Source organism: Solanum stenotomum, chromosome 11 (assembly GCF_019186545.1).
Source record: "Solanum stenotomum isolate F172 chromosome 11, ASM1918654v1, whole genome shotgun sequence".
Classification (NCBI taxonomy): domain Eukaryota; kingdom Viridiplantae; phylum Streptophyta; class Magnoliopsida; order Solanales; family Solanaceae; genus Solanum; species Solanum stenotomum.
Genome location: NC_064292.1, coordinates 55,765,463 through 55,792,416, shown reverse-complemented (window position 1 = coordinate 55,792,416; position 26,954 = coordinate 55,765,463). Strand labels below are relative to the sequence as shown.

The following is a 26,954-nucleotide window of genomic DNA, read 5'->3' as shown; positions in this document are numbered from 1 at the left end:
AGGGGTGTGGGGATGGGAGATTCTATGCTGGATTGGGGGTGAAAATGATAGGGAGGACGCAATCTATATTTCTACTAAGGAAGTTATTTTTCGTTTCTGTAGAAACGAATTCAATCAACCTATACGCAATCTATACTTCTACTAAGGTTAAAAGTAAAAAATTGTTAGGGTCTAAAATTTGTTAAACTTAAAGTTTTATCCATATGATAAACAGAGTTAAAAATTCAAGGTGTCCTTATAAATCACCCATAAAGTTTTGGGTTCTGCCATGACTAAGTTAATTTTTTTTCATAGATATTTTAATCGTGATAGATAAAATTATTTATATTTATTATTGGTGAAAAATGACATGTATATTATAAAATTAATTATGATACACTTGACTTTGTTTGAACACTACGATTATCAAAAAATATATATATCATGAATGTACATGTACTTACTAGTGGTACAGAAAAGAACTTATACAATAACATCACTTAAAAGAGAACTATAATGGATAATATTAAAAATACAATTATTTAATTCCTTTTTAGTGTATGTTACCAAACTTTTCTAGTTGGATTGTCACTAATTTCCTCCACATATTTTACCTTTAATTCATTTATCATTTTCATCATTATTGTACCTTTTATAATAATTAAACAAACTTAGTTCATTCATAGATTTCACTATCATCTTATTCTGTAATTTAATTTTCAATAGTAAATTGTCCCGGTACTTCGGTCACTATTAAGAATGCAACACATGATATGTATCAAAATTAAATCATGCATAGTAAGCAAAAGTATAGTAATATTTAAGTGAAAATATAATGTTTATGATTGATCTATTATCTATCGAGTTTTGAAATATCCGTTACTAGCCCTCGAACATACTGCATAATTTGTCCTTAAATTAGGCGCAAATCATAGGTTAAAATTTTGTAGACGACAAAATTTAGTATTTAAATAGAGCTGATGGATGTGTATATATATAGGGGCGAATTTATGATTCATCAAATTTTAAACCATACACTATTAACCTTTAAGCACAATGCATAATGTGTACTAAAGTTAGGCGCACATCGTCACTAGTTCAAATCATGTCACAAACTTGATATTTATGTGATAATCGATTATTTATCGAGTTTTAAACTATGCGCTACTTATCATTAAAAAAAATTCAATTATCTAAAATAATAATTTCCAAGTAAATTCTTCAGACATAAGGGGTGAATAAAGTCGGCTAAAAATTTTATATTCTTCCAAAAAAGGAAAACAAAAAGACAAAATGACTAGATATTCTACTTGTAATTTTATTTCAAGACCATAGGTCCCACTATTTTTCAACTAAAAAATCACCACCTTAAATTCCCTCTATATATAATAAATTCACTTCTAATTATTTCTTCATACAAAAATTATGAATTTACTAGACATTGTAGCTATTTTTTCTTTAATTCTAATTATTAGCTTTGTTCTAAAAACCCTTTTTAATGTTTTATGTGATGATAGTGAAAGTTCCAAATTAATTAAAGATGAGAAGGAGAATGATGAAGCAATTTCTGCTAATTTAGCAGCTCAAAAACATTTCAGGCAAGTTCAACATTTTCGACGTGCTTAGTAGGCATTTGGACATGATTTGATTGAAGTTCGTAAAAAATAATATTTGAAGTCGAAGTTGAAAAAGGATATTTGAACGTTCTTGCACAAATGTTGAAGGTAATAGTAAAGAGAATTATGTTATTCAGTAAATGTGTAGTTAAATTGTGAAAGTTTGAACTCTATAGATCATTCCTCGAGTTTGATCAACTGAAAAATTATGACTAAACTTTAATTATTCACTCAAAAATTGATCATCCACTTAATTTTTACATTTGGAACCTAGAGTTATCGTTAAAAAAAAAAAAACTCCATGATTTTGATTGAGATTCTCTCTGTGTTACAGAATTCATTGAATAATACATATAATAAACTTCAAATTTTAGATCTGAACATCATCACTCTGCTACACTTGTTTCTCGATTCCTCATGAGACGCAACACAAGAACTACCCTCTATCATTTCCATACTCATCAAACCGAACTATCAGCTATGAATTATGATATTGTCTATTTATCGAATTAAGTCAGCCCATAGATATTATTAACATGATGTGATATTATCCGCTTAGAACAGAGCCCACACAATTTTTTTCAAAGAAATAGTATTTGGAATACCTCTATACCTTAGACAGCTCCTTTATTTTTCAACTTCTAATGTGAAATTTTGTGGAAAAAGAATGTTGCATATGTGCTATGTAATGGACAAACTATAAAGACTCAGCAACAACAACAAACCCAATGTAATCACCCACATATAGGGTTTGAGGAGGGTAGAGTTTACGCAAACTTTACCCCTACCACAAGAAGGATAGAATTCACTACGTCGGGAAGGTGCCCGGACATCACCACATAAAAAAAATTAGTGTTGAAAAGTACTTCCTGTGTATCACATTCGATAAATCATTTATGAGCAAAATGTAATGAATAGGTTATTACAGAACAAACTAATCAAAGCATCCTTCCAGAAATGCTAAATGTTCCAAAACAGGTTTTCGCACGTCTCTTTACCTTACTACGACAAGGGAAAAAACAGTGTTAAACAACTCCATCGACATTTGTTTCTACCCTATTCAGTTCTAACTTTCCATAATATTCAACGTCTATTTCAGCTTCGGGTGAAGCACGCTGAAAATTTACTAGCTCAGCAAGAATTTCTGATCCTGTGTCAATAAGAATTGCTGGATCGATGTACATTTTCACCAATACTGGAGACTTGGCTAACAAAATCTTGATAAGCTGCATCTCAAGCGTTGTTCCTCTAAAGCTTATTATCTCAACTTCCCTGAGGTGATTAAATGTGACATCTGAGAAACGTTCGAGATCAAGGGATTCTTGAATACCACTATCAGCTTCATTGTAAACCTAAAAAGATAACGAGAAGTCAATTATCAGATTATTGAGGATCTAATAAGTATGAAGAAAAAACAGTAAAAAGGAACGAAAGAGAGAAAGAAAAGAATACCAGCCGTGTATTAAAAACCTCAATTTTGAGATATTCTAAATGTGGGAAGCTTCGTATCAAGCAGAGGGCACATGAGCAAGTATATGATTCCTTCAGCTCAACATGAGACAAGTGAAGATGTTTGACACGGTTCAGATAAAAGGGAAGCCTTGTTGGTGCTTCATCTGCAAAGAACTAGGAAAAAATATACCAAAGTTCAACATGACTTATCCGAAAAGAAGTTCCATATGTGAAAGTACAAACAATGAAGTCATGAAGCAACATCTACCTGGCTATAACGGAAGTTCAAGAAGAGGTGCTCAAGAGCAGAACAAGACAGGAAAAACTTTGCATAATCAAACTTCTCTGCCTCCATAGAAGAATTTTCACATATCAGAGATACTTTTGCCAGAAGAGGGACATTCTTTAAACGGATAGAACTTACACTGCCTGTGAACTCAAAGGATCTCAACATTGGGGCATTAATTTCAGTTACGTTTAATGTTTTCGCGATTTTCAGCACCAACTTCTCAAGCAACGGGCAATGAGATATTAAATGTCCAAGCAATTCAGAAGAAATCATGACTCTACATAGTTCCAGGCTGACTAACCTATCAAATCCTTCACAGGCCGATGGATGATGATGTATTGAGCAATAATGAATATTTAAATGCCTCAGCTGCGAACATATGAAAATTGAAGAAGGCAATTTGTACAGTTCATCTTTTTTCTGTGGAAGGTGAAGAACAAGATGTTGAATGTCTTTCCTAGACAGGAAATATAAGAAGTTGTCAATCTTAGGACATTCTTTCAGGTACGTAATGTCGAGCTTAAACTTAGTAATGGGTCCTTCATGATGGGTCAAAAGCTGGTAGACTGTCTTTCTAAATTTAACTGTAGGGTAAAGCTTATCCTTTTGTGTGTTCCAAAGAGATTCATCAAACTTCCACTTTGCAAGTCTACACCAGTGATACTTCCATTTCCTTGATAAGACACTTGTCCTCACAGCATCTTTACAAGGCAAACACATCAGAATGACATCGATAACATTATCATGAAGGTCGCTAAGGATGTCAGGAGGTAAACCTTGACAATGTTCTCTTCCCTTAGGAGGCATCATATAACAATAATCACCAAGAAGCTGTAGAAAATAAGCAATATTACGAAGGCATCTCCAAATCATATGGGCAAGCTGACAAAATCTTGAAATCAGTCAATCATCTCCTATTAATATCACTGTTATATGGACAGATATAATTAATTTGTCTTGATATACCCATATCGAAATAGAATGGATATGATAACGGTGAGGATATTTGATGCAGATTCTTCAAAAATACACAAAAAGTTAGTAGGAAAAAAAAAAGCACTTCACACACCCATAGTGGATATGAAACATTGCTTACTATCCACTAATATCATTCTTAAAGCCAGAGCACTTCCTATCAATACTTCATAATATACATTTGTGGATTCCAAATCTGTTTGCTACGTCTAAGTTACCATCAACCATCATACAAACAATAAATTATGGTCATTTTAAGATTTAATAGTCAAAAAACACACCTAAAGGTATCACATTTTTGCAAGTTTCCTACCTGCACGATCAAGTGTTCACTTTTTCAACATGAACTATCGTCAACTATCTATCAAAACACACCTCAACTATAGTTGTTCCCTTTTCCTACCGCAAATATCACCTTCTTTCAAGTAGAAAAAAGAACAACTCATAATTGAGGCGTGTTTCGATAAATATTTGGTGATATTTGAGGTAAGAAACATGCACACCTAATACTTCAGGTATGACACTCACAAAAAGGATACATTAGGTGTGTTTTCATCTTTTCAAACTTACACTCATCATTTTATATCATAAAATACGCTTAAGAAGCTGGTTTCACCAGATTTTTGCAAGTTTGAAAACATCAAATTAGAATTAGCAAACCCTAGCATACTACAATTGCAACATCAAACCAAAAGAAATAGAGAGAATTACATTTTGAGTTCACCAAGAACTAGGATTATCTAGTATATCAAATACCCTTATCAATTTGCTTCATCTAGGTTTATCAAGTTACAAAATTTGCTCAATTTCAGAAATAAATACAGCATAAAAATCAGTTTTTGCTAGATTTAAAACATCAAATTAGTAGCTTTACTACTATTAACATTTCCTAATCCTAAAGAACCTCAAAAGGGAAAGCAATGATTTTTTTCAAAAAAAAAAAAGAAAACTAGTAGTAGATTTCAATACCCTTTAAAGTGCTTTGAATGTTTGGATTCTTCAAATCTTCAATTTCAATCTAGGGTTTGTTCATCACCCCCACAGTTGGAGAGAGGATTTGGCGAAAAAGCCATAAGAGTGAATTATAGTGTGTTTTTTTTTTTGGAGAAAAGAAAGAAAAAAACACTAAAATGGTCCTCATGTTTTATATATGCATAAAACAACCCCAATTTTTAAGTTCAAACAAAAACACACCTACACTTTGTTTGGTATGTATTGTTTCGTAATGTATCGTATTGTATTGTGTTGTAATGTATCATATTGTTTTAATGAGTATAGCGTTTGGATAGATTGTATCATTCTCTATCGTTACATAATGTCAGAGATTTTCATAATCTGAATGATAAAATAAAATTATTAAATAATAAGTAAAGATAAAATAAGAAGAAAAAAATAAGATAACGACACGTTCACACCAAATCGATCTTTACACAAATTGAGTCTTTTCGTTGTTACCTAATGATGGATTTAAATGATACAATGCAATAGAATTTAAGTACCTTTCAAAACAAACATTGTATTTAAACTAACAATACAATACAATACAGCGGGTAACAACCATCCAAACAAGGTGCTAGTGTAATCGCACGGGTGGCCTCAGCGTATAGTAAACGCAGTCATTACCCCTACCTTTGAAAAGATAGAGAAACTATTTTTGAAAAATCCTCAACTAAACAAATAATGAAAAATAGACAATAGCAATAAACAAAAACAACTACAAAATAATTAGATATCAAAGCGAAACAACATATAAAAATATAAATCTAAAAATAAGGGAAAGAAATCCATAATATTGAACTCGATGAAAGGAATAAAAGACGCCTATAATCCTCAACCTTTGCACCCTCCTATCAAGGATCATGTTCTTGGTGAGTTGAAGTTGCATCATGTCATTTCAATACTTCTTAGGTTAACCTTTACCTCTCCTCAACAAACGCTCAAAAAGTTCTCTAATCATTTCACTTTTACTTCTTTTTCCCCACCGCTTGTAACGCAAGCAACTATATATACAAATGTATATGAAACAACAACATACATGTACTCTCACTCAAGGTTCGGAGAGAATACTATGTACACAAACCTTACTCCTACCTTTGCAGGATACAAAATATAAAGAGCGGCCTTAAAAAAGGACACTGTTGAACTTTTTAGTCATTCAGACATCTCTATGATTAAGAAAAGAAACATAACACTGATTATGGTAAATACCAAAAGGATATCACAAGAAATCACAGTTCTTTGAAAATAAACAACCATAGTGTAGGTTCATATCCAGGTTTCATTTCATGGATCATTCAAGAAAAGGAATGAAATGTAAACCCATAGCACTGTAATGATTACAAACAAGAAATCCGAATTTCAACTCTCTCCATCGATCAGGCAAAAAACAAGCAGATACTATGGAGTCGTGTCTCGATAATATTCATACTCATCAGTTACAACCACATTAGCTTTACTTGATGCCCGCTGAACTGTTGTTGCTGCTAGTATCTTGTCTCTTCTTGCATCATAGTTATCACCACTCGATGGATCAATTAGCATTTTCACCAGCATCGGAGATTTGGTCAATAGAAGCTTGATAAGCTGCAATTCGATCTTTATGCCTTCTACTCCTTCAAGCTGAACTGTCCTAAGGTGATTCAATGTCACATCTGAGAAACTTGCGAGAACTTCATTAGAGGCCTCAAGTTTTTCTGATAAATAATCCCTCGAGCAATATACCTAAGAAAGATAGAGAAGATTGAAGATCTAATGAGTGTGAAATTAAGGAAGTCATCACTACATGTGAATAACACATACAGAAGAAAAAAGAAAAATATAAACATCACTACTAACCTCCATTTCAATATCTTGTATGTACGGTGAGCTTCGTATCAAGCAAAGAGCAATGGAAAAATCAGCTAATCTCCAGAGAGTTATGTTAAAACGCTTAAGATAGTTAAGAGGAGAGGAAAGTCTTCTTGGGACTTCAGCTGCACCTGTAACCAAGAACTACAAAGAAAGTGAAAAATCAGGATGACTCAAATTCCAAAGGATGGTACTTCTATGGAAACGCATTACAGTGAAGGTGTGAAGCAACATTTACCTGGTCGCTTCCATTTGCCAAGTAGAGATGCTCAAGAGCAGAAAGTAACTGAAAAAATTTGTCAAAATCACATTTTTCTGATTCCTCAATAGATTTTTGACACGGAAGAGAAAGTTTAGAAAGAAGAGGAACACTCCTTAAAGAAATATATTTTATGCAGCCTGTGAAGTCGAGGGATCTCAAATTGGGAGCGTTAATTTGAAGGTGGTCTGAAGTATCTGAGATTTTCAACACCAACTTCTCTAGCAAGGGGCTATAAGAGATTAAACTTTCTAGTAATTTGGAGGAAATAGTCACATCACACAGGTTCAGGCTATTTAACATATCAAATCCTTTGAAGGCTGGTGGAGGGCATATTACACAATTTTTGAGAGTCAAATGCCTCAACTGAGAACACGTGAAAAATGAAGGCGGTAATCTGTATCGGTTCCACTCCGAAAATTTAAGAACAAGATCCTGAATGTCATTCCTAGAGAGGAAATATATCAAACTGTTAATCTTAAGATACTTTCTCAGTGCAGAAATGGAGAGGGTAAACTTGGTAAGTGGTCCTGAATGAAGGGTCAAAATCTGGTACATAATTTTTGTAAACTTAATAGAAGGGGATAGTAAGTCATGTGTCTCCTCCCAAAGGTCATCATCAAGTGTCAACTGTGGAAGTCTGCACCATTTATACCTCCATTTCTTCGATAAGATGCTTGTCATTACAGCATCTTGCAAAGGCAAACGCATCAGGATGGAATTGATAACATTCTTTGGAAGGTTGCTAAGTCGATCAATAGGAAACCTTTGACGACCACTCTTTCTTCTCTCAGGTGGCATCATACAATGCCAATGGGAATCTGCAGAAAATAAACAAAAACACAAAGGTAAGTAATCACCAAATTATCTGCATGTAGCACACAGACAATAATCATCCAACTCCTCGTATAATCAATGAATTGCAGTCTTTAAAGCAAGAACACCTTCCATAAATACTTCAAGAATCCATTTTACAGATCTGTTATTGGGAAGAGAAAAATCAAAAGAGCACATATGAGAATCACATAGCCGTTTGCCGCTAATAAGATTCTCAGTGGACATCTATAGCTACACGATAAGGAGAAAAAATTGTCCAGTATTTGGTAATTTTCGCTCTTAAAATCTGCTTAGAAGATCTGAATTGGATTTGACATCAAATACACTACTACTGAATTTCCAATCACCAAACTAGGAAATTCCCACAATTTGAAGAACCCTTAACTTGCCTGGTTAGTATAAACGCAGTGGAAACTGAACAATCATGTCATTCAACATCACTAAGAAAGTTGAACCGAGAGCTGCAGAATACAGCAACCGCAATTACTAAACTTTAGCATATACAAAGGAAACCAACATCTAAAAATGGGTACAAATAAGATGATAGAACCTGCCTAATAGACTTTAATTCATCCGAAAAGGAAAGAAACAATTTAAAACAAAAATAATGATACTGAGACACATTTTAAGCTTAACAAGACTTAAGATCCTTGATGATTGAATATCTAAAAAGGTGGATTTGCCTTTTATCCAGATTGTTGCCAAATGCCATTATGCGTCCCTAACTGTTCTTCCCTGTCCATCTCAGATGGATTCTATTTGTAAGTTCCAATTCTTCTACAAGGTTGTGTGTTTTATGTGGTTGGTGTCCAAAGGAGCATGTCTTGTTCACAAGATAATATGCAAAAGGAGAGGCTAACGGTTCTGCAAGATATGTTATATGTGATGGAAGCATAAAGACTATCAACCACCTATTAGTGTGGCAGCTGTTCTATAGGATTCAGGCACAATCTTTGTACTATATCAATATTACTTACCATTTCAATAAAATAAAAAATAAGGATATACATAAGGTAAGTGGTAAAAATAAAAATTACTATCACCACTTAATAAACATGCATTTTTGTTTCAGGTTCCTGTCTGCCATCACTTCTTTATGTTTATCAATCTATATGATTACCAAAAGACGTGAGCTGATGATTTATCGGAAACAACCTCTCCACCTCCCAAGCTAAGGGGGTAAAGTCTACATACACACTACCCCCTCCACAGACCCCACTTGTGGGATTACACAGGGTGTGTTGCTGCTGTATTTGATTACCAAAAGAGTGATTTGGACCCTATATAAAGAATGTTCAAATTGTTCCAAACAGCCAACCTTATTTCAATTCTTAGAGTGCCACATTCATTGAATATTATCAAATTTTTCATTTGTACTATTGCCTTGGGTCTGTGTTCTATTCTTCCAAGGCTACTGACATGACCTGCCCGCTAATACAGAACTTCCAAGAGAAGATTGGCAAATCCCACTAATAAAGAACTGCCTAAACATCTACCCTTCGGGTTGGGTAAGATGGTTTGGCTTGGGACTTCCATAATGGAGGTCACAAGTTCGAAATCCTTTGCTTGCGACCGCAAGGGGGTTTTCTTTTGGGTCGAACTCGTCGGACATGGCTTGCCTAATGTGGTTTACTTCTCTTGTGCGGTTTGCAGGCTATTGCATAGGAGTGGGGTTTACCTTGTGCACATCCAAAGGATAACAGCAGCAATTTCCCTTGTCAACAACAACAAAAACAAAGAACTGCCTAAACATCAATTCCAACAAGCATATCCTCTGTCATATGAAAGATTACCCCCCGACCCCCACCCCCACCCCCACCCCCACCCCCACCCCCACCAACCATTACTAACAATAAGCCAACATTAGTAGAACTATCAAGTCAGACAACACAGTAAAAACAATCTATCACTATGGATTTCACGATTTCCACATACTTAAAGCAACCCCATCAATACCAAAAGTATTCCAGAGACAGACCCTGAGTAAAAAACACAATGACAGCTGAACATTTCCCATCATACCTAATTTTATTGACTCAGCTGGAATGTGAACCTTCAAAGAACGCATTTTCATGTAACTTTTATTGATTCAATGAACACATACATACCCAAAAAGGAAATCAACAACTAAAAACAGAATCTTGAAACAGAAGAAGATAGACAAATATATACACTTAGTTTNGTTTCAGGTTCCTGTCTGCCATCACTTCTTTATGTTTATCAATCTATATGATTACCAAAAGACGTGAGCTGATGATTTATCGGAAACAACCTCTCCACCTCCCAAGCTAAGGGGGTAAAGTCTGCGTACACACTACCCCCTCCACAGACCCCACTTGTGGGATTACACAGGGTGTGTTGCTGCTGTATTTGATTACCAAAAGAGTGATTTGGACCCTATATAAAGAATGTTCAAATTGTTCCAAACAGCCAACCTTATTTCAATTCTTAGAGTGCCACTTTCATTGAATATTATCAAAATTTTCATTTGTACTATTGCCTTGGGTCTGTGTTCTATTCTTCCAAGTCTACTGACATGACCTGCCCGCTAATACAGAACTTCCAAGAGAAGATTGGCAAATCCCACTAATAAAGAACTGCCTAAACATCTACCCTTCGGGTTGGGTAAGATGGTTTGGCTTGGGACTTCCATAATGGAGGTCACAAGTTCGAAATCCTTTGCTTGCGACAGCAAGGGGGTTTTCTTTTGGGTCGAACTCGTCTGACATGGCTTGCCTAATGTGGTATACTTCTCTTGTGCGGTTTGCAGGCTATTGCATAGGAGTGGGGTTTACCTTGTGCACATCCAAAGGATAACTGCAGCAATTTCCCTTGTCAACAACAACAACAAAAACAAGGAACTGCCTAAACATCAATTCCAACAAGCATATCCTCTGTCATATGAAAGATTACCCCCTCGACCCCCACCCCCACCAACCATTACTAACAATAAGCCAACGTTAGTAGAATTATCAAGTCAGATAACACAGTGTAAACAATCTATCACTATGGATTTCAAGATTTCCACATACTTAAAGCAACCCCATCAATACCAAAAGTATTCCAGAGACAGACCCTGAGTAAAAAACACAATGACAGCTGAACATTTCCCATCATACCTAATTTTATTGACTCAGCTGGAATCTGAACCTTCAAAGAACACTTTTTTATGTAACTTCTATTGATTTAATGAACACATACATACACCCAAAAAGGAAACCAACAAATAAAAACAGAATCTTGAAACAGAAGAAGATAGACAAATATATACACTTAGTTTCAGAGACGGTACATTCATCCAAAAGGGAAAGAAAATGATAAAAACACAGAGAAATAACCAAAAAATAATGGAAGAATGATTTAAAGCTTACCAAAGAACAAGATTGTTGACGATGGAATCTGCCTTTTTTCTCTTTGGACTTTTGTCAAACACCTTATGCCCCTACTTCTGAGTTCTGACTTCTGTGAAATGTTTCAGTTCTAGCTAGGGTAAATGAAAACCTCAAAATTAGCTTTTTTTTAACCTAGGTAATTTAGTCTCATAATTCAGTTCTAGCCACATAAGTATTTTTAATTATTTTCAAGTGTAATGTAATTTTGAACCTTTTTAATTTCTAAAGTACATAGTACAAATTAAGGTATTTGCTATTAGATATGTACACGATTTATCTTTTTGTAAACACGTATTTAAAGCATTTAACAATAATTTAGGTAAATTTAGAGGCAATTTGAACTACCAAATATAAAAGTATATAGCGGAATATGTGTCACCTCTCACTAATAATAAGTTATCACACCAAAACTATGATAGATGGAAAGAATCACGTAGTATTTTTTGTCTCCGCTTGAATTTTGAACCTGAGACCTCAGAGTTCTCAACAACTTCATTAACAACTAAGCCACTGACAATTTGAATTACATTAAAAAATTAACCGACAGCGACATTTCACATTTGAAGCCTCGATGGAGGATAAAATGCAGAAAATGAGGTTGAGATAGTCCAGAATTCGAAGAGGATATACACGGATGCTTCCAGTTTCGAGATATAGGAGATTGACTATAGATGAAAGTTAAGGGATTATGTGTAAGTCACACACATTGGGCTAAATATACCACCAGTGTCAATTTATGTGACTTGGAGATTGGCTATAGATGAAAGTTAAGGGATTATGTGTAAGTCACACACATTGGGCTAAATATACCACCAGTGTCAATTTATGTGCAAGTCACATTGACAAGAGGAGTTCATCGGATGATAAGCATCCTCCACCTCAAACCCAAGGAATTCAAGCATCCTCCACCTCCAATCCTACGGTTGTGGATTGGAGTCACCAAAGAGAGCAAAAAGGTGGGAGCTCCTGGGGACGGGTTAAAAAAAATCGATAACTCAAACATGTGGAGACAGAAAATGTAAAAAAAATCCTTAAAACATGTTGTTGCAAAACAAATTAATCAAAACATTCATCTAGCAATGCTCATGTTCTGGAACAGACATTAGGACAAGGCAAAATACAGCAGTTATATACTGCTACATTGACGTTTGTTTCTCTTTTTGATTTTAACACCAAGCCAAAGAACGTGATCTCATCCAATCCACGTAGAGAACTTCTGCTTTAGGTGATGCACGCGAATAATTTGATACCTCAGCGAATACTTTTAGTCTTGTGTCAAGATAATCATCATCTAGAAGACGTCGATCAATTAGCATTCTCTCCAACACGGGGGAACTGGCTAACAAAAGCTTGATAACCTGCATCTCAGATGTTCTTCCAGCAAAGGCGTATAGCCTAATTTCCCTGAGGTGACTAAATGTCACGTCTGACAGACCTTTGAGTTCATCGGATTCTTCAGTACCACTATCTTCATCTTCATGGTAAACCTAGGAAAGATAAAAAGAAGACATTTCTCAGATTATTGAGGATCTAAGAAGTACGAAAAAACACCACTAAATAAGAAAGAAGCGAAGGGAAGGGAAGAATCAGCACTACTAACATCAATTTCGAGATATTCCAAGTATGGGAAACTTCTAATCAAGCTAATAGACAATGAGAGCTCATATGCATCTACCAGCGCAAGTTCAAGCAGGTCAAACCGTTTGACACAGTTAAGATCAAAAGGAAGCCTTGCTGGTGCTTCGTATTCCCCTTGAGCAAATACCTAGGAAAAAATTAGCAAAATTCAAGATTAGTCAGCCCAAAAGAAATTCCATCCGCTAAAGTACATAACAATGAAGTCATGAAACAACATTTACCCAGACACAAGCGATATTCAAGCTGAGGTACTCGATAGCAGAACAAGAATTGAAAACCTTTGCAAAATCAATATCCTTTTCCATTATCTGGTAACCAGCCAGAGATACTTCTACCAGGAGAGGGACATTCTTTAGGCAGATAGAACTTATGTTGCCTGTGAAATCAAACGAACTCAGCATGGGGGCATCAATTTCAATTGTGTTTAAAAGTTTTGGGATATCCAGCATCAACTGCTCAAGCAACGGGCAATGAGATATAATACTCTCCAGCAATTCAGAAGAAATTGTTACTTCACACAGTATGAGGCTAATTAACTTATCAAATCCTTCAAAGGCCGATGGATGATGTATTGAGCAATTATGAAGACTTAGATACCTCAGTTGCGAACATGTGAAAACTGACGTAGGCAATTTGCTATCCTCTGGAAGGTGAAGAACAAGACGTTGAATATTATTCCTCAAGACGATATATATGAAGCTGCCAATGTCAGGGCAGCTTTCTAGATTATCAACATCGAGGGTAAAGTCAATCAGGGGTCCTTCATGAAGGGTTAAAATCTGGGAGATAATCTCTGTAAACTTATATGTAGGGTTCAGTAAATCGTTTTCCGTTCTCCAAAGAGACCAATCTAGTGTCAACTTTGTAAGTCGACACCAGTGATACCTCCATCTTTTAGATAAGATGCTTGTCCTCACAGCTTCTTCACAAGGCAACTGCATCAGAATGATATCGATTACATTGTTAGGAAGGTCAGTGAGGATGTCAGGAGTTAAACTTTGACAACGGTTTCTTTCATTAGGAGGCATCATATACCAATAATCACCAAGAACCTGTAAGAAAAAATAAGCAACAATACAAAGTAAGGGATCTCCAAATTATCTGGACAGAACTGCTATTCACATTGTCAAATCAACATAAGAACGAAAGGAACACTTCAAACAATAATCACCAAGAACCTGTAGTAACTAAAGTCTAAACAATAATACAAAGGGATCTCCAAACTATCTCAATAGAGCCGCTATTCACAATGCCAAATCAACATAGGAAATAAAGGTGCATTCTTGTTGAAATCAGTCAACTATCTCCTCGTAATATCTATGTTATACAGATATTCTAATTTTCCTTGAGCTATATAGTACAATTAACAACATGGGTATGTATTATGTGCCAACAAGCAAATCAATGTAATATAAATTAGTATCCACTATCCATTCTTACAACAAGAACACCTTCCACCAATACAACAATTACTACTCCTTGGTCAGCTATATGAGTCTTCACTAACCATATTTCTCCATTTAAATCCATCTTATGTCATCATTATACCAAATAAAAAAATAAAATAAAAAGATACTCAATAATAAACATTACAAGTTCTCGATATTTTTACTAACTCATAAACCTATGACAATTTATAACCATTCACCCTTAGTGTCTAATTTTCTGCTTGATTTTGAGTCTCTCCAAGATGGCGATGAGAACAAGAAGAAGCACACAAGCAAGACAATGGAGAAAGAGCCAGACACTAAAATTACAAAAAAGTTTCTTTTTCCTAATTCCAGACATAATTTAGCAAGTTCATCACTGCAAATGCAAAAAAAATTTAGTTTCATGTCAAATCTATAAGAGATCTTTATACTTATAACAACATACAAAGTACAGTCCCACAATCTTTATATTTATATGTAAGGAAGAAAAAACCAGATCTTTTGCAGGGTTATGTTGAACCATATCCTCAACAATTACATAGAAGAATGTATGTGACAAAGAATATTAAGAAATTATACTTAAAACACAAGTTCAAAAGTAAACACACATAGAGAGGAGACTAAAGATCCCCAATTTTCGGTCCCCAAATTCCACAGCACATAGAAACACATATACACACGTTGAGCGGGAAAGAATTAGCCTCAATTTTCTAAAGAAGAAAACAAGGGAATGCTAAAAAGAAAGAAACCCTAGAGCCATGGGTCTCAGGTTCAAATCCCAGCGTAGGCAAAAAAAACCATCTGTCCTAGCATCCCGTGAAATTAGCCAAGGTGTACAAAACGGCGAACGTTGGCCCGAACACCACGATCATAAAAAAAAACTAAAGAACCTGTATAAATTCAGCTACCATAACAGCAATTAAAGTAGATTTGAAGCTTACCAACACTCGGGGTTGATCTGAAATACCCTTGTCCTTTTTGTGTGCTTCAGCTGTTGAAGGAAAAGAGGAATTGAGACAGTGAGGGATTTTATTTAGATGAAGGGGAAAGCGACAAGTGAAAATAGCGTGTGTTATGTGTGGGGTGCGGGTGGGAGTGGGGTATTTCTATGTCCGGCCTATTGGCACACACTTTCATGGACGCTTTATTCTGTGTCCACTTATGAAACGCCAAACCAGCACAATAGGCATTGCAATGCGACGAGCTTTACTTGGAGAAATAGAAGAAACATGTATCACACGTGTAAAATCTGAGGAAGTCCCACATGAATATTCTACCATATCGGACATTCATATCTACTTCATCTGCCATTGGTAAAGTAGTCCATATTTTGATAGAATAATTACAATGTGACTATACTTGTTTTATTTTTATTTTAAAATTAAGGATAATGAATTATAAGTTGACTATTCTATGTATAACAAAGAGGTGAGCCTTCCTCTTCACATTTTTTTCTTAGAGGCAGATAAGTATTTTCCCCTGGTTGTGCTTTGATCCCTTAGACAGCTAGTTAAGTTGTACACTAAGAAGTGGTTTCGCATTGTTCTCTTTTGGTGATTAACAGAAGTAATATAATTTCCAAATCATTAATGTAATGACAATATCATTACAGAACAATCTAAATATATACTATTTCTATCTGCTCAAATAAACAAAAGAACGGAATGATCACTTATAACAAGAATCACCAAGAACCTGTAGAAAATAAATAACAATACGAAGTAGGGAATCTTCAAGCTATCTTGGACAGAACAGTTATTCACATTGTCAAATCAACACAAGACGACATAAAGGTGCATTCTAGCTAATTGCAATTAGATCAGTCAGATTCTCTTTTGTGCTAACTAAAAACTATCCTCATTCCTTTGTGTTTCTAAGTATATAAACACAAAACCATAAAATCTGAACTACAACGGGAACTCAACTACTAACTTATACTACAAAAACAGTAAAAGATCACACAAAAGCAACAACATACAATTCAGATTTTGAGAGGAACAAAAGGGGCAAACTTTAGGAAGAAGAAGTGAGAGATGTGAAGCCTGCCAATCCCAATATTAAGCATTAAATAGCTAAAATTGATCATTATATTTTCAAGAACTCTTGGTAAAGGTATTAGGAAATAAATGTTCAAGGGTAAAATAGGAAAAAAGATTGTTTCTTGAAAGTAAATTTTTCCATAACTAAGATTCAAACCCGAGATACTCAACCATTCCACCACAATGCATGTTGATCACTATAAGTTTGTCGGTAAATGGAAAATCTTTCATTTCTTTCCCTACTCGTCATAAAAATAGGAAGACTAGCAAAAATAACTTTTTTTTTACTTTTTAAAAACAAAAGTTATCTTGGAAACATCATCACTTACAATAATTATCCAAAATTTAGGATTTTGAAATCAACAAAAACTTTAATCAATATCACTTACTAATAAGTTTAATTGACTGCTGTTGCCAGGTAGTATTTACCAATCATGATAAGTTGGACCAATAGATACCAGATCGATGGTTATAACAAAAAAATTAATGATTCATTCCCTTATTTTCTTGCATTGTTAGTGAATTGGGATACTTAAAACTTTCAGAAACAAGAAATTAAGGGATTCAAGAGGGTAAAAACTTGCCCTCAATTTAATGCATCTATTAGTTTGATATAAACATCCAGACCATGTAAATTTTTACCGATAACAGGGTGTATCTTCCATAACAAAATCAAGAGCAGGCACTAAAAGTAATTATCCTTAAACATGTATGACATTGTTATTACAGAACAAACTGATCAAAACATCCATCCAACAATGCTTACGGGAAGGTAAAACACAGTGTTATATACCTACTATATCAATGTTTGAGTCTCTCTTTTAAATTTTTTAACTTCTAACCAAAAGGTCGTGATCTGATTAATCAATGTAGACTACTACTGCTTTAGGTGATGCACACAAAAATTTTGATACCTCAGCAAATATATCAACCTCGTGTCAAGAGGTTCATCATCTAGAACACATGTATCAATTAGCATTCTCACCAACACCGGGGACATGGCTAACAAAAGCTTGATAAGTTGCATCGTGGTTCCTCCAAAGCATTCCAGCTTAACTTCCCTGAGGTGATTTAATGTCACATCTGAGAAACGTCCGAGTTCAAGGCATTCTAGAATACAACCATCCTCTTCATCTCCACAGTGAACCTAAGAAAGATAACAAGAGGATCTACGAAGTACGAAAAATAATCAACAAATAAGAAAGAAAGAGAAGAGTCAGCATTAAGAACCTTAATTTCGAGATATTCCAAGTATGGGAAACTTATTATCAAGCAAAGAGAAAAAGAGAGATCATATGATTCCACCAGGATAGTTTCAGGCAGGTAAAATCGTTTGACACTGTTAAGATCAAAGGGAAGCCTTGTTGGTGCTTCATATCCTTCTTCAGCAAATAACTAGGAAAATTTTAAACAAATCCAAGATCAGTTAGCCCAAAAGAAGTTCGATCTGCTATAGTGCATAACAATGAAGTCATGAAGCAACATTTACCCAGATATTAAGGAATTTGAAGAGGAGGTGCTCGAGAGAAGAACAAGACTCGAAAACCTTTGTGAAATCAATATCATCTCCCCTCATATCGTAACCTGCCAGAATACTTTTACCAGAAGAGGGACATTCTTTAGGCAGATAACTTATATTGCCAGTGAAATCAAACAATCTCAGCATGGGGGAATCAATTTCAATAATGTTTAGAATTTTTGGGATATCCAACATCAACTGCTCATGCAACGGGCAAGGAGATACTAAAATTTCCAGCAATTCAGAAGAAACTGTGACTCTTCATAGTTCAAGGCTAATTAACTTATCAAAACTTTGAAAAGCCGATGGATGATGTATTGAGCAATTATGAAGGTTTAGACACCTCAGCTGCAAACACGTGAAAAGTGAAGAAGGCAATTTTGTATATCTTTCTAAATGGAAGGTGAAGAACGAGATCTTGTAGGCCACATATGAAGTTGTCAATCTCATAGGTTCTATAACAAACTCCTAATCATAGTTTCTGCAGCTCTTTGCTAATCATGGGTTAGTTAAACAATAAATGGTTGAAACCAGTGGCGGATCCACAATTTTCATTAAGGGGGTTAGGAAAAAAAGAGAGTAGTGACTAAGACTCAATCTTGGAACCTCAAGGTAAGTTTTGAACCCCTCAACCACTAAACCAACCTCTAATCTTATATTTAGGAGGTTCAAAATCAATATATAGACATAAAAATTCTTAAAAATACCCTAAATATACCACATAATTTTTTGCCGAGGAGGTTCGGGTGAATCCCCACGGCAACCTTAGGTCTGCCCCTGGTTGAAACAATAGTTCAAGCAGGCAAGAGCTTCCAAACACAAAGCTAATTATATGCACCAGCCTCAATAAGCCATCACAGTGTCAATTCATGTGTAATACGTATTCAATAACTCATTCATGCGCAAGCAGTAAATGTAAAAATCCTTCAAACATGTAGGGACAATGTTATTACAGAACAAACTAATCAAAACATACATCTAACAATGCTCATGTTCCCAAGCAAAATATACTGTTATACATCAACCTTTGTTTCTCCCATTTCAATTTCAACTTCTAAGCCAAAAATTGATCTGCTTAAAAATCTTTGTAGACTACTTCTGCTTTAGGTGATGCCCGCAAAAAAATTGAGACCTCGGCAAATATTTTTGATCTTGTGTCAAGAGGTTTATCATGTAGATAACGTGTATCAATTAGTATTCTCAGCAACACAGGGGACTTGGCTAATAAAAGCTTGATGAGTTGCATCTCAGGTGTGGTTCCTACAAAGCATGCCAACTTAACTTCCCTGAGGTGATTAAATGTCACGTTTGAGAAATGTTCGAGTTTAAAGCATTCTAGAATACTATCATCCTCTTCATCCTCACAGTCAGCCTAAGAAAGATAAGAAGAAGTCAACTCTCATATTATTGAGGATTAAAAATTATGCAAAGAATCAAAGCACTAAGAAGAACCTTAATTTCAAGATACTCTAATTATGGGAAGCTTCTTATCAAGAAAAGAGCATATGAGAGCTCATATGATGGTTCAATCAGCACAATATCAGGCAAGTAAAATCGCTTGACACTGTTAAGATCAAAGGGAAGCCTTGTTGGTACTTCAAATCCTTCTTCAGCAAAGAACTAAGAAAATATTACCAAAATTCAAGATTAAGTAAGCCTAAAAGAAATTACATCTGCTAAAGTGCATAACAATGAAGTCATCAAGCAGCATTTACCCCGGAATTGAAGAGGTTAAAGAGGAGGTACTCAAGAGCAGAACAAGACTCGAAAACCTTTGCAAAATCAAGATCCTCTGCCTTAATATAGTCACACTCCAAAGATGCTTTTACCAGACAAGGGACATTCTTTAGGCATATAGAACTTATATTGCCTGAGAAATTGAACGAACTCAACATGGGGGCATTAATTTCAACTGTGTTCGAATTTTCTGCGATATCCAGTACCAACTGCTCAAGCAACGGGCAATGAGATATTAAACTTTCCAGAACTTCAGAAGAAATTGTGACTCCACATAGTTCCAGGCTAATTAACTTATTGAATCCTTGAAAGGCTGATGGATGATGTATAGAGCAATTATGAAGATTGAGATGCCTCAACTGCGAACATGTGAAAAGTGCAGAAGGCAATTTGTACATCTTCCCAAGTGGAAGGTGAAGTACAAGATGTTGAATGTCATTTCTCGAGAGGAAACATATGAAGTTGTCGATCTCAGGACAACTTTCTAGATGAGCAACATTGAGGGTAAACTTAGTAATGGGTCCTTCATGAAGTGTCAAAAGCTGGTGGATGATCTTTGTAAATTTAACTGTAGGGTTCAGTAAATCCTTTTTTGTTTTCCAAAGAGATTCATCAAGCTTCAACTCTGTAAGTCTACACCAGTGATACCTCCATTTTTTTGATAGGATACTTGTTTTCACAGCATCTTTACACGGCAAATGCATCAGAATGACATCGAATATATTATCAGGAAGGTAGCTAAGAACGTCAGGAAGTAAACTTCGACAATGCTTTCTGCCTTTAGGAGGCATCATATATCAAAAATCACCAAGAACCTGTAGAAAATAAGCAATAATACAAAGTAAGGATCTCCAAATAATGTGGATGGAATTTCTATACACATTTTCCGATCAACATAAGAACGAAAAGAACACTTACAATACTAATCACTAAAATTCTGTAGTGATAAACAATAATACGAAGTAAGGACTCTCAAACTATCTGGATAGTACATCTATTCACATGGTCAAACTAACATAACAAATTAAGGTGCATTCTTGTTGAAATCAGTCAACTATCTCCTTTTAATACCTATGTTGCAATTTGCCTTGAGATACCCATATTGAACGGCAGGATATTAGCTTGGGTATTTCGTGCAGATTCTTCAAGAAACACCAAAAATCAGAAGGAAAAATACACTTGACATACCCAGACTGAGTATGTACAAGTAAGGAAATCCATGTAACATAGCTTAATATCCATTACTTGCATTCTCACAGAATGAACACCTTCCATTAAGGGTGTGTTTGGTATGTAGTTTCCAATTTTCTCCTGTTAAGTTGGTCAAAAGTTTGGAAAACATTTTCTCTAGTGAAACATAAAATTGAGGAAAATGACTTCCCTAGTGAAAGTAGGGAAAACAACTTTTATAAGTGTCAATCCACACTAATTGTCTAATACTCACCTTCCAGCACACCCCACCCCTACCCCAGGGGCAGACCCACCCTTGGGTAAGAGGTGTTGTCGGAAAATAACATTGTTTATAGAGGTCAAATTTTGGTTTAATAAACATATATACAAGTATTGACACAAGTTAAAAGTTTAATATAGTGGTTAAGGTGCTTCGAAAATTCCTGAGGTCATATGTTCAAAGATCAAACCCTACTAGTCTCATAATTATATTTTTTACTACAACCATTGACACCTCTTAATGATAATCCTAGATCCACTACTGCATACCCCTAACCCCAACTCCCCCTAGCCCCCATACCAACCCAATGGTGTTTCTCTAGATTATATACACATGTTTTTGGAACAATATTTTCTGCTTATTTACTTAATAACACATAATAAGAAAGAACCCCACTTACCATTGTACCAAAAACACACCCTAAGAGTTAGCCTCCATAAAAACCAGAATCACACTATCTCAGCAAGAATTTGTACCTTCAAGAAACACTAAGATTTTTGGGACAAACGTAAATATCTTCTTATGCTTTGACAAAAAACTATGTAAAGGAAGTAACTTTAATTGATTTAACAACAGATACAGATACCCAAATGGAAAGAAATGATAAAAACACAGAAAAAATATAATGGAAGTAGATTTAAAGCTTACATGCAACAATATAGTTGATGATGGAATGCGCCTTTTTTTCTCTTTGGCCTTTTGTCAAACACCTTATGCCCCTACTTCTCTTCGGCCAAAATTTATACTAATTTATATTTTTTTTGGCTATTTGTATTCGAATTATTATTAGTTTTTATTTCTTTTATGTGAACTATTAGCAATTCCCAAAAATTACTTCCCAATTATATTAGTTAGGGGTATTATGATAAAAATAAGCACTTCATTTATTATTTTCTTAAACGAATAGTGAAGTTCATTGTGGACAAATAAAAGGGACCAAAATAAGTATTAGATCTAAGCAAATGAAAAGTCTTTTCGTATTGGATCTCATCTAACGTGTGTATTTGCATTGGGGCGACTAAATTTGAATTCATATTGAAAAAAAACCTCACATTGTGGGCAAAATGTTCACTAATACTCGAACCTGAAACTCTTCATTACCACTCCATTAAAGTAATTTACATTTGAGCACCTAATTAAGTACCTAAACGTATGATAGAGTATTCATACAACACTTTCAGCTTAAATTATGGAAAAACATATATGTGTATTCCCAAGTGCTTATTACGTAGATAAATGCAATCAATCAAGTAAAAAATCAACATACTACGACCCTACAACATGACATAACTCGAACCTTGCCAGTAAATTACATTTAAGTACTTAATCAAGTACCTGAACGTATGATAAAGTATTCATACTACACTTTTGGCTCAAATTGTGGGGAAAAAAGTATGTCTATGTTCTCAAGTGCTTATTACGTAGTTAAATGCAATTGATAAGTAGAGAATCTACACATTGGAACCCCACCACAAAACATTGAAATAAACACTGTTATATTACTACATCAACGTTTGTTTCTCTCTTTTCAGTCTTTTAACTTCTAAGCCAAAGATCAGCCTAAATCTATGTAGACAACTTCTGCTTTAGGTGATGACCGCGAAAAATTTGATATCTCTGCGAATATTTGTAATCTTGTGTCGAGCTGTTCATGATCAAGATACTGTCGATCGATTAGCATTCTCTCCAACACTGGGGACTCGGCTAACAAAAATTTGATAAGCAGCAACTCAGACGTTGTTCCTGATAAGTAGCCTAGCTTAACTTCCTTGAGGTGATTAAATGTCACGTCCCATAAATGTTTGAGCTCAAGGGGTTCTGGAATAGGTTCATCATCTTCATCTTCATAGTCAAATCCACATTCATGAATCTAAGAAAGATAACGAGAAGTCAACTCATAGATTAATGAGGAAAGAAAGAAAGAAAGAAATTAGAAGAGCCGAAGTACTAAGAACCTGAATTTCGAGATATTCTAAATACGGGAAACTTCTTATCAAGCAAAGAGCATATGAGAGCATATATGATTCCACCAGCATAATGTCAGGCAGGTAAAATCGTTTGACGCTGTTAAGATTAAACGGAAGTCTTGTTGGTGCTTCATATCCTGCTCCAGCAGAGAACTAGGAAACAATTACCGAAAATCAAGATTAAGTCAGCCCAAATGAAATTTCATCCACTAAAGTGCATAATAATGAAGTCATCAAGCAATATTTACCTCGGAACCAAAGGAGAAAAAGAGAAGGTGCTCGAGAGCAGGACAACACTCGAAAAGCTTTGCAAAATCAAGATCCTCTGCTTTAATATAGTCACCATACAACAATACTTTTACCAGACGAGGGACATTCTTTAGGCAGACAGAACTTATATTGCCTGAGAGATTGAACAATCTCAACATGGGGGCATTAATTTCAATTGTGTCTGATTGGTCTTCGATATCCAGCTCCAACTCCTCAAGCAACGGGCAATGGGATATTAAACTTTCCAGCAACTCAGAAGAAATATTGACTTCACATAATTTCAGGCTAATTAACTTATCAAATCCATGAAAGGCTGATGGATGTTGTATTGAGCAATAACAAAGACTTAGATGCCTCAGCTGCGAACATGTGAAAAGTGAAGAAGGCAATTTGTATTCCTTTCCAAGTGAAAGGTCAAGTACAAGATGTTGAATGTCATTCCTCGAGAGGAAATATATGAAGTTGTCGATCTCGGGACAACTTGCTAGATGAACAACATAGAGGGTAAACTTAGTAATGGGTCCTTCATGAAGGCTCAAAAGCTGATACATAATCTTTGTAAATTTAACTGTAGGGTTCAGTAAATCCTTTTCTGTTTTCCAAAGAGATTCATCAATCTTCAACTCTGTAAGTCTACACCAGTGATTCCTCCATTTCTTTGATAAGATGCTTGTCCTCACAGCATCTTCACAAGGCAAACGCAACAGAATGACATCGATTACGTTATCAGGAAGGTAGCTAAGGGCATCAGGAAGTAGACTTCGACGATGCTTTATTGCCTTAGGAGGCATCATATAACAGTGATCACCAAGAAGCTGTACAAATTAAGCAATAATATGAAGTAAGGTAGTATCTCCATGTGGACATAACAACTATTCACATTGTCAAATCAACATAAGAACGAAAGGAACACTGTCAACAATAATCACCAAGAACATGTAGTAACTAGACAATAACACAAAGTAAGGAATCTCCAAACTATCTGGACAGACGGCTATTCACAATGCCAAATCAACATAGGAAATAAAAATTTGTTAATCTTAACCATAAATACCCATATGGTATGATAACAGTGTCAACATTTACCAATAAATAAATCCATGTATATCTCTTGATATCCATTAATGGCATTCTTAACACGAACACCTTTCATCAATACTTCATAAATATATTGGTGGATTAACAACAACTACTGCGCCTCAATCCCAAATAAGTCAGGATTGGGTATATGAATCCTCACTGACCATGTTTCTACCTTTAAACTCATCTCATGTCATCATTATGCCAAACAAAAATTGAAGTAAAAAATAGTGACAAGCACACTTGACTATCACTTATTTGCGAGTTTTACACCTCAACTATTAGGTGTTCCCTTTTCCTACCTTAACTATTACTCCCTCCGTCCCATTTTATGTGAGGTAGTTTGACTCGGCACGGAGTTTAAGAAAGCAGGGAAGACTTTTTTAAACTTGTGGTCCAAAATGAATGATAGAAATTTGTGTGGATGTAAATCATTTCATTAAGGGTAAAATAGACATTTTATAGTTAAATTATGACTTAATATAGAAATGCGTTATTCTTTTTGGGACTGATTGAAAAGGAAAGTAAGTCACATAAATTGGGACAGAGGGAGTACCATTTATGTATTAAAACACACCTAGTTTGTATATGGTGATAGTTCAAGCAGGAAAAAGGAACAATTTATAGTTGGCTTAAACAGCTTCGAGATGTGTTTTAAGACATAGATAGTGATAGTTCCTGTAGAAAAAGGGAACAACCAATAGTTGGGGTGTGAAACTTGCAAAAAAGTTATAGTTTAGGTGTGTGTTTTACCATTAACTCTAAAAAACAATATTACAAGTTCTCTGGCACATAAATCTATGATAATTTACAATGATTCACCCTTGGTGCTCATTTTTTTCTTGAATTTGAGTTTATGTGAGATGACGATGAGAATGAGAAGAGGTACACTGGGAACACGACAGAGAAAGAGAGTTACTTTATACAGTACACGCCAGAAAACTGAAGATCCTCAATTTTCACTCCCAAGTTCGACACGACATAGAAACACATATACACACAGTGAGTGGAAAAGAGTTAGCCTCAATTTTCTGAAGAAGAAAACAAGGGGAAGGCTAAAAGACTCCTATAACAGTAAAGAAAAAGAGTGAATAGGTTAAAAATATCTTAAACTATCACCATTTTGCAAGTACCAAACCAAAATTATTCGTCCCTCACAGAACCCTATGAACTATCATGATTTCATATTAAAATACCCNATTGCAGAAGGAGGTAGAACCGGGGGAAGAATTATGGCTATAAAGGTCCTCGCCCTCTTAGGCACATGGTTCTAAAGATTCAATCTCAAAGCGGTACTAAAGATTAGGCAGAAGAAGAACTATAACTAGAATTCTTCGCCCCTCCCCTTGTACCAAGAAGCAAGTTCGGAACATAAGGATAATGGGCTCGTCTATTATAAGTTATTAGTTTACGGAGCTATCTCAGATATCTCGAGTAAGGAGACGGGACGGGTTTGATAGTTAGAGTTCTATTTCTAGGAAGGAAGAGACTATCGGGAAGCTCACTCTCGGCCGGGCTCGAAGCAGAGGGTAGAACGTAATATCTCTTGTTGGTTCGGCTCATCAAGCTATTACAAAAGAGTCCTCGAAGAAAGAAGCCATTTTTACGGTATTTTCGCTTCCAGTCCGTAATTAGATCTTCAAGCTTAGTCCAGTCCGGATCCATCCTAAACCAAAGAGCGGGGCTAAGCGAGGGGCATAGCGATACAGTGTTCATACTCGAGTTGCTCAAATCCAGTAGGAATATCAGGAATAGTAGGATCTAGTAGGAGCTTGCCTTGGAATGCAGTGAGGGAGCCCGGAGCTATTGAATTATTTCATAACCCAAGGAGAAGGATAGGACTCTTTACCAGTATCATAACCTCTCGATGGGAAATGGAACTTAGATCACGATGTGAACCTACTTATGAGTGGAATTTCGTTGACAAGCAAATTCCCCAGAAAAAACAACAAACTAGTCAAAGGACAGCCTGCCTTATTCTTCTCCCGTTCGGGACCCCTATTTTCTCGGAGATAGCCTGGTCTGAGCTAGAACAGCAGATTCGTGAGCAAGAGCGTATTTCACAGCTGATTCAACAACAGCCATTTTTTCTGGGGAACTTTCATATGAGTCTGTTCTTTCTTTTAATCTACTATAAAGGTTCTAAATTGGCTCCTTAATATTAAGGATAATTACATT

General features: G+C 35.4%; 3 protein-coding genes and 2 pseudogenes across 7 annotated transcripts; all 5 read right to left on the bottom strand.

The window, feature by feature from the left end:
• Positions 1-2,513: 2,513 nt before the first annotated feature.
• LOC125845535 (F-box/FBD/LRR-repeat protein At1g13570-like) lies at positions 2,514-5,408 on the bottom strand. Of its 4 annotated transcripts, none has more exons than XM_049525068.1 (5): positions 5,281-5,408; positions 4,113-4,167; positions 3,316-4,037; positions 3,048-3,221; positions 2,514-2,947 (listed from the first exon to the last, which is right to left on the bottom strand). In XM_049525068.1, the coding sequence occupies exons 2-5, from the start codon at positions 4,144-4,146 to the stop codon at positions 2,621-2,623; spliced, it is 1,257 nt and encodes a 418-aa protein (XP_049381025.1). In that variant the 5' UTR covers positions 4,147-4,167; positions 5,281-5,408; the 3' UTR covers positions 2,514-2,620. The 4 variants fall into 4 exon arrangements, with proteins under 4 accessions (XP_049381025.1, XP_049381026.1, XP_049381023.1 ...); XM_049525069.1 differs by having other exon boundaries at positions 3,066-3,221; XM_049525066.1 differs by having other exon boundaries at positions 3,316-4,167.
• A 1,098-nt stretch (positions 5,409-6,506) lies between these two features.
• Positions 6,507-8,328, bottom strand: LOC125845532 (F-box/FBD/LRR-repeat protein At1g13570-like; annotated as a pseudogene).
• Positions 8,329-13,487: 5,159 nt separating this feature from the next.
• LOC125845539 (F-box/FBD/LRR-repeat protein At1g13570-like) lies at positions 13,488-17,806 on the bottom strand. The gene is made up of 3 exons (XM_049525074.1): positions 17,668-17,806; positions 15,656-15,705; positions 13,488-14,336 (listed from the first exon to the last, which is right to left on the bottom strand). Exon 3 carries the CDS (start codon positions 14,313-14,315, stop codon positions 13,488-13,490), a length of 828 nt encoding a protein of 275 aa, XP_049381031.1. The 5' UTR covers positions 14,316-14,336; positions 15,656-15,705; positions 17,668-17,806.
• Positions 15,801-24,890, bottom strand: LOC125845537 (F-box/FBD/LRR-repeat protein At1g13570-like). Of its 2 annotated transcripts, XM_049525070.1 has the most exons (3): positions 23,675-24,885; positions 23,415-23,579; positions 22,754-23,329 (listed from the first exon to the last, which is right to left on the bottom strand). In XM_049525070.1, exons 1-3 carry the CDS (start codon positions 24,488-24,490, stop codon positions 23,015-23,017), a joined length of 1,296 nt encoding a protein of 431 aa, XP_049381027.1. In that variant the 5' UTR covers positions 24,491-24,885; the 3' UTR covers positions 22,754-23,014. The 2 variants fall into 2 exon arrangements, with proteins under 2 accessions (XP_049381028.1, XP_049381027.1); XM_049525071.1 differs by lacking the exons at positions 22,754-23,329; positions 23,415-23,579 and adding an exon at positions 15,801-17,900 and having other exon boundaries at positions 23,675-24,890.
• Positions 18,355-22,171, bottom strand: LOC125845534 (F-box/FBD/LRR-repeat protein At1g13570-like; annotated as a pseudogene).
• Positions 24,891-26,954: the final 2,064 nt, after the last annotated feature.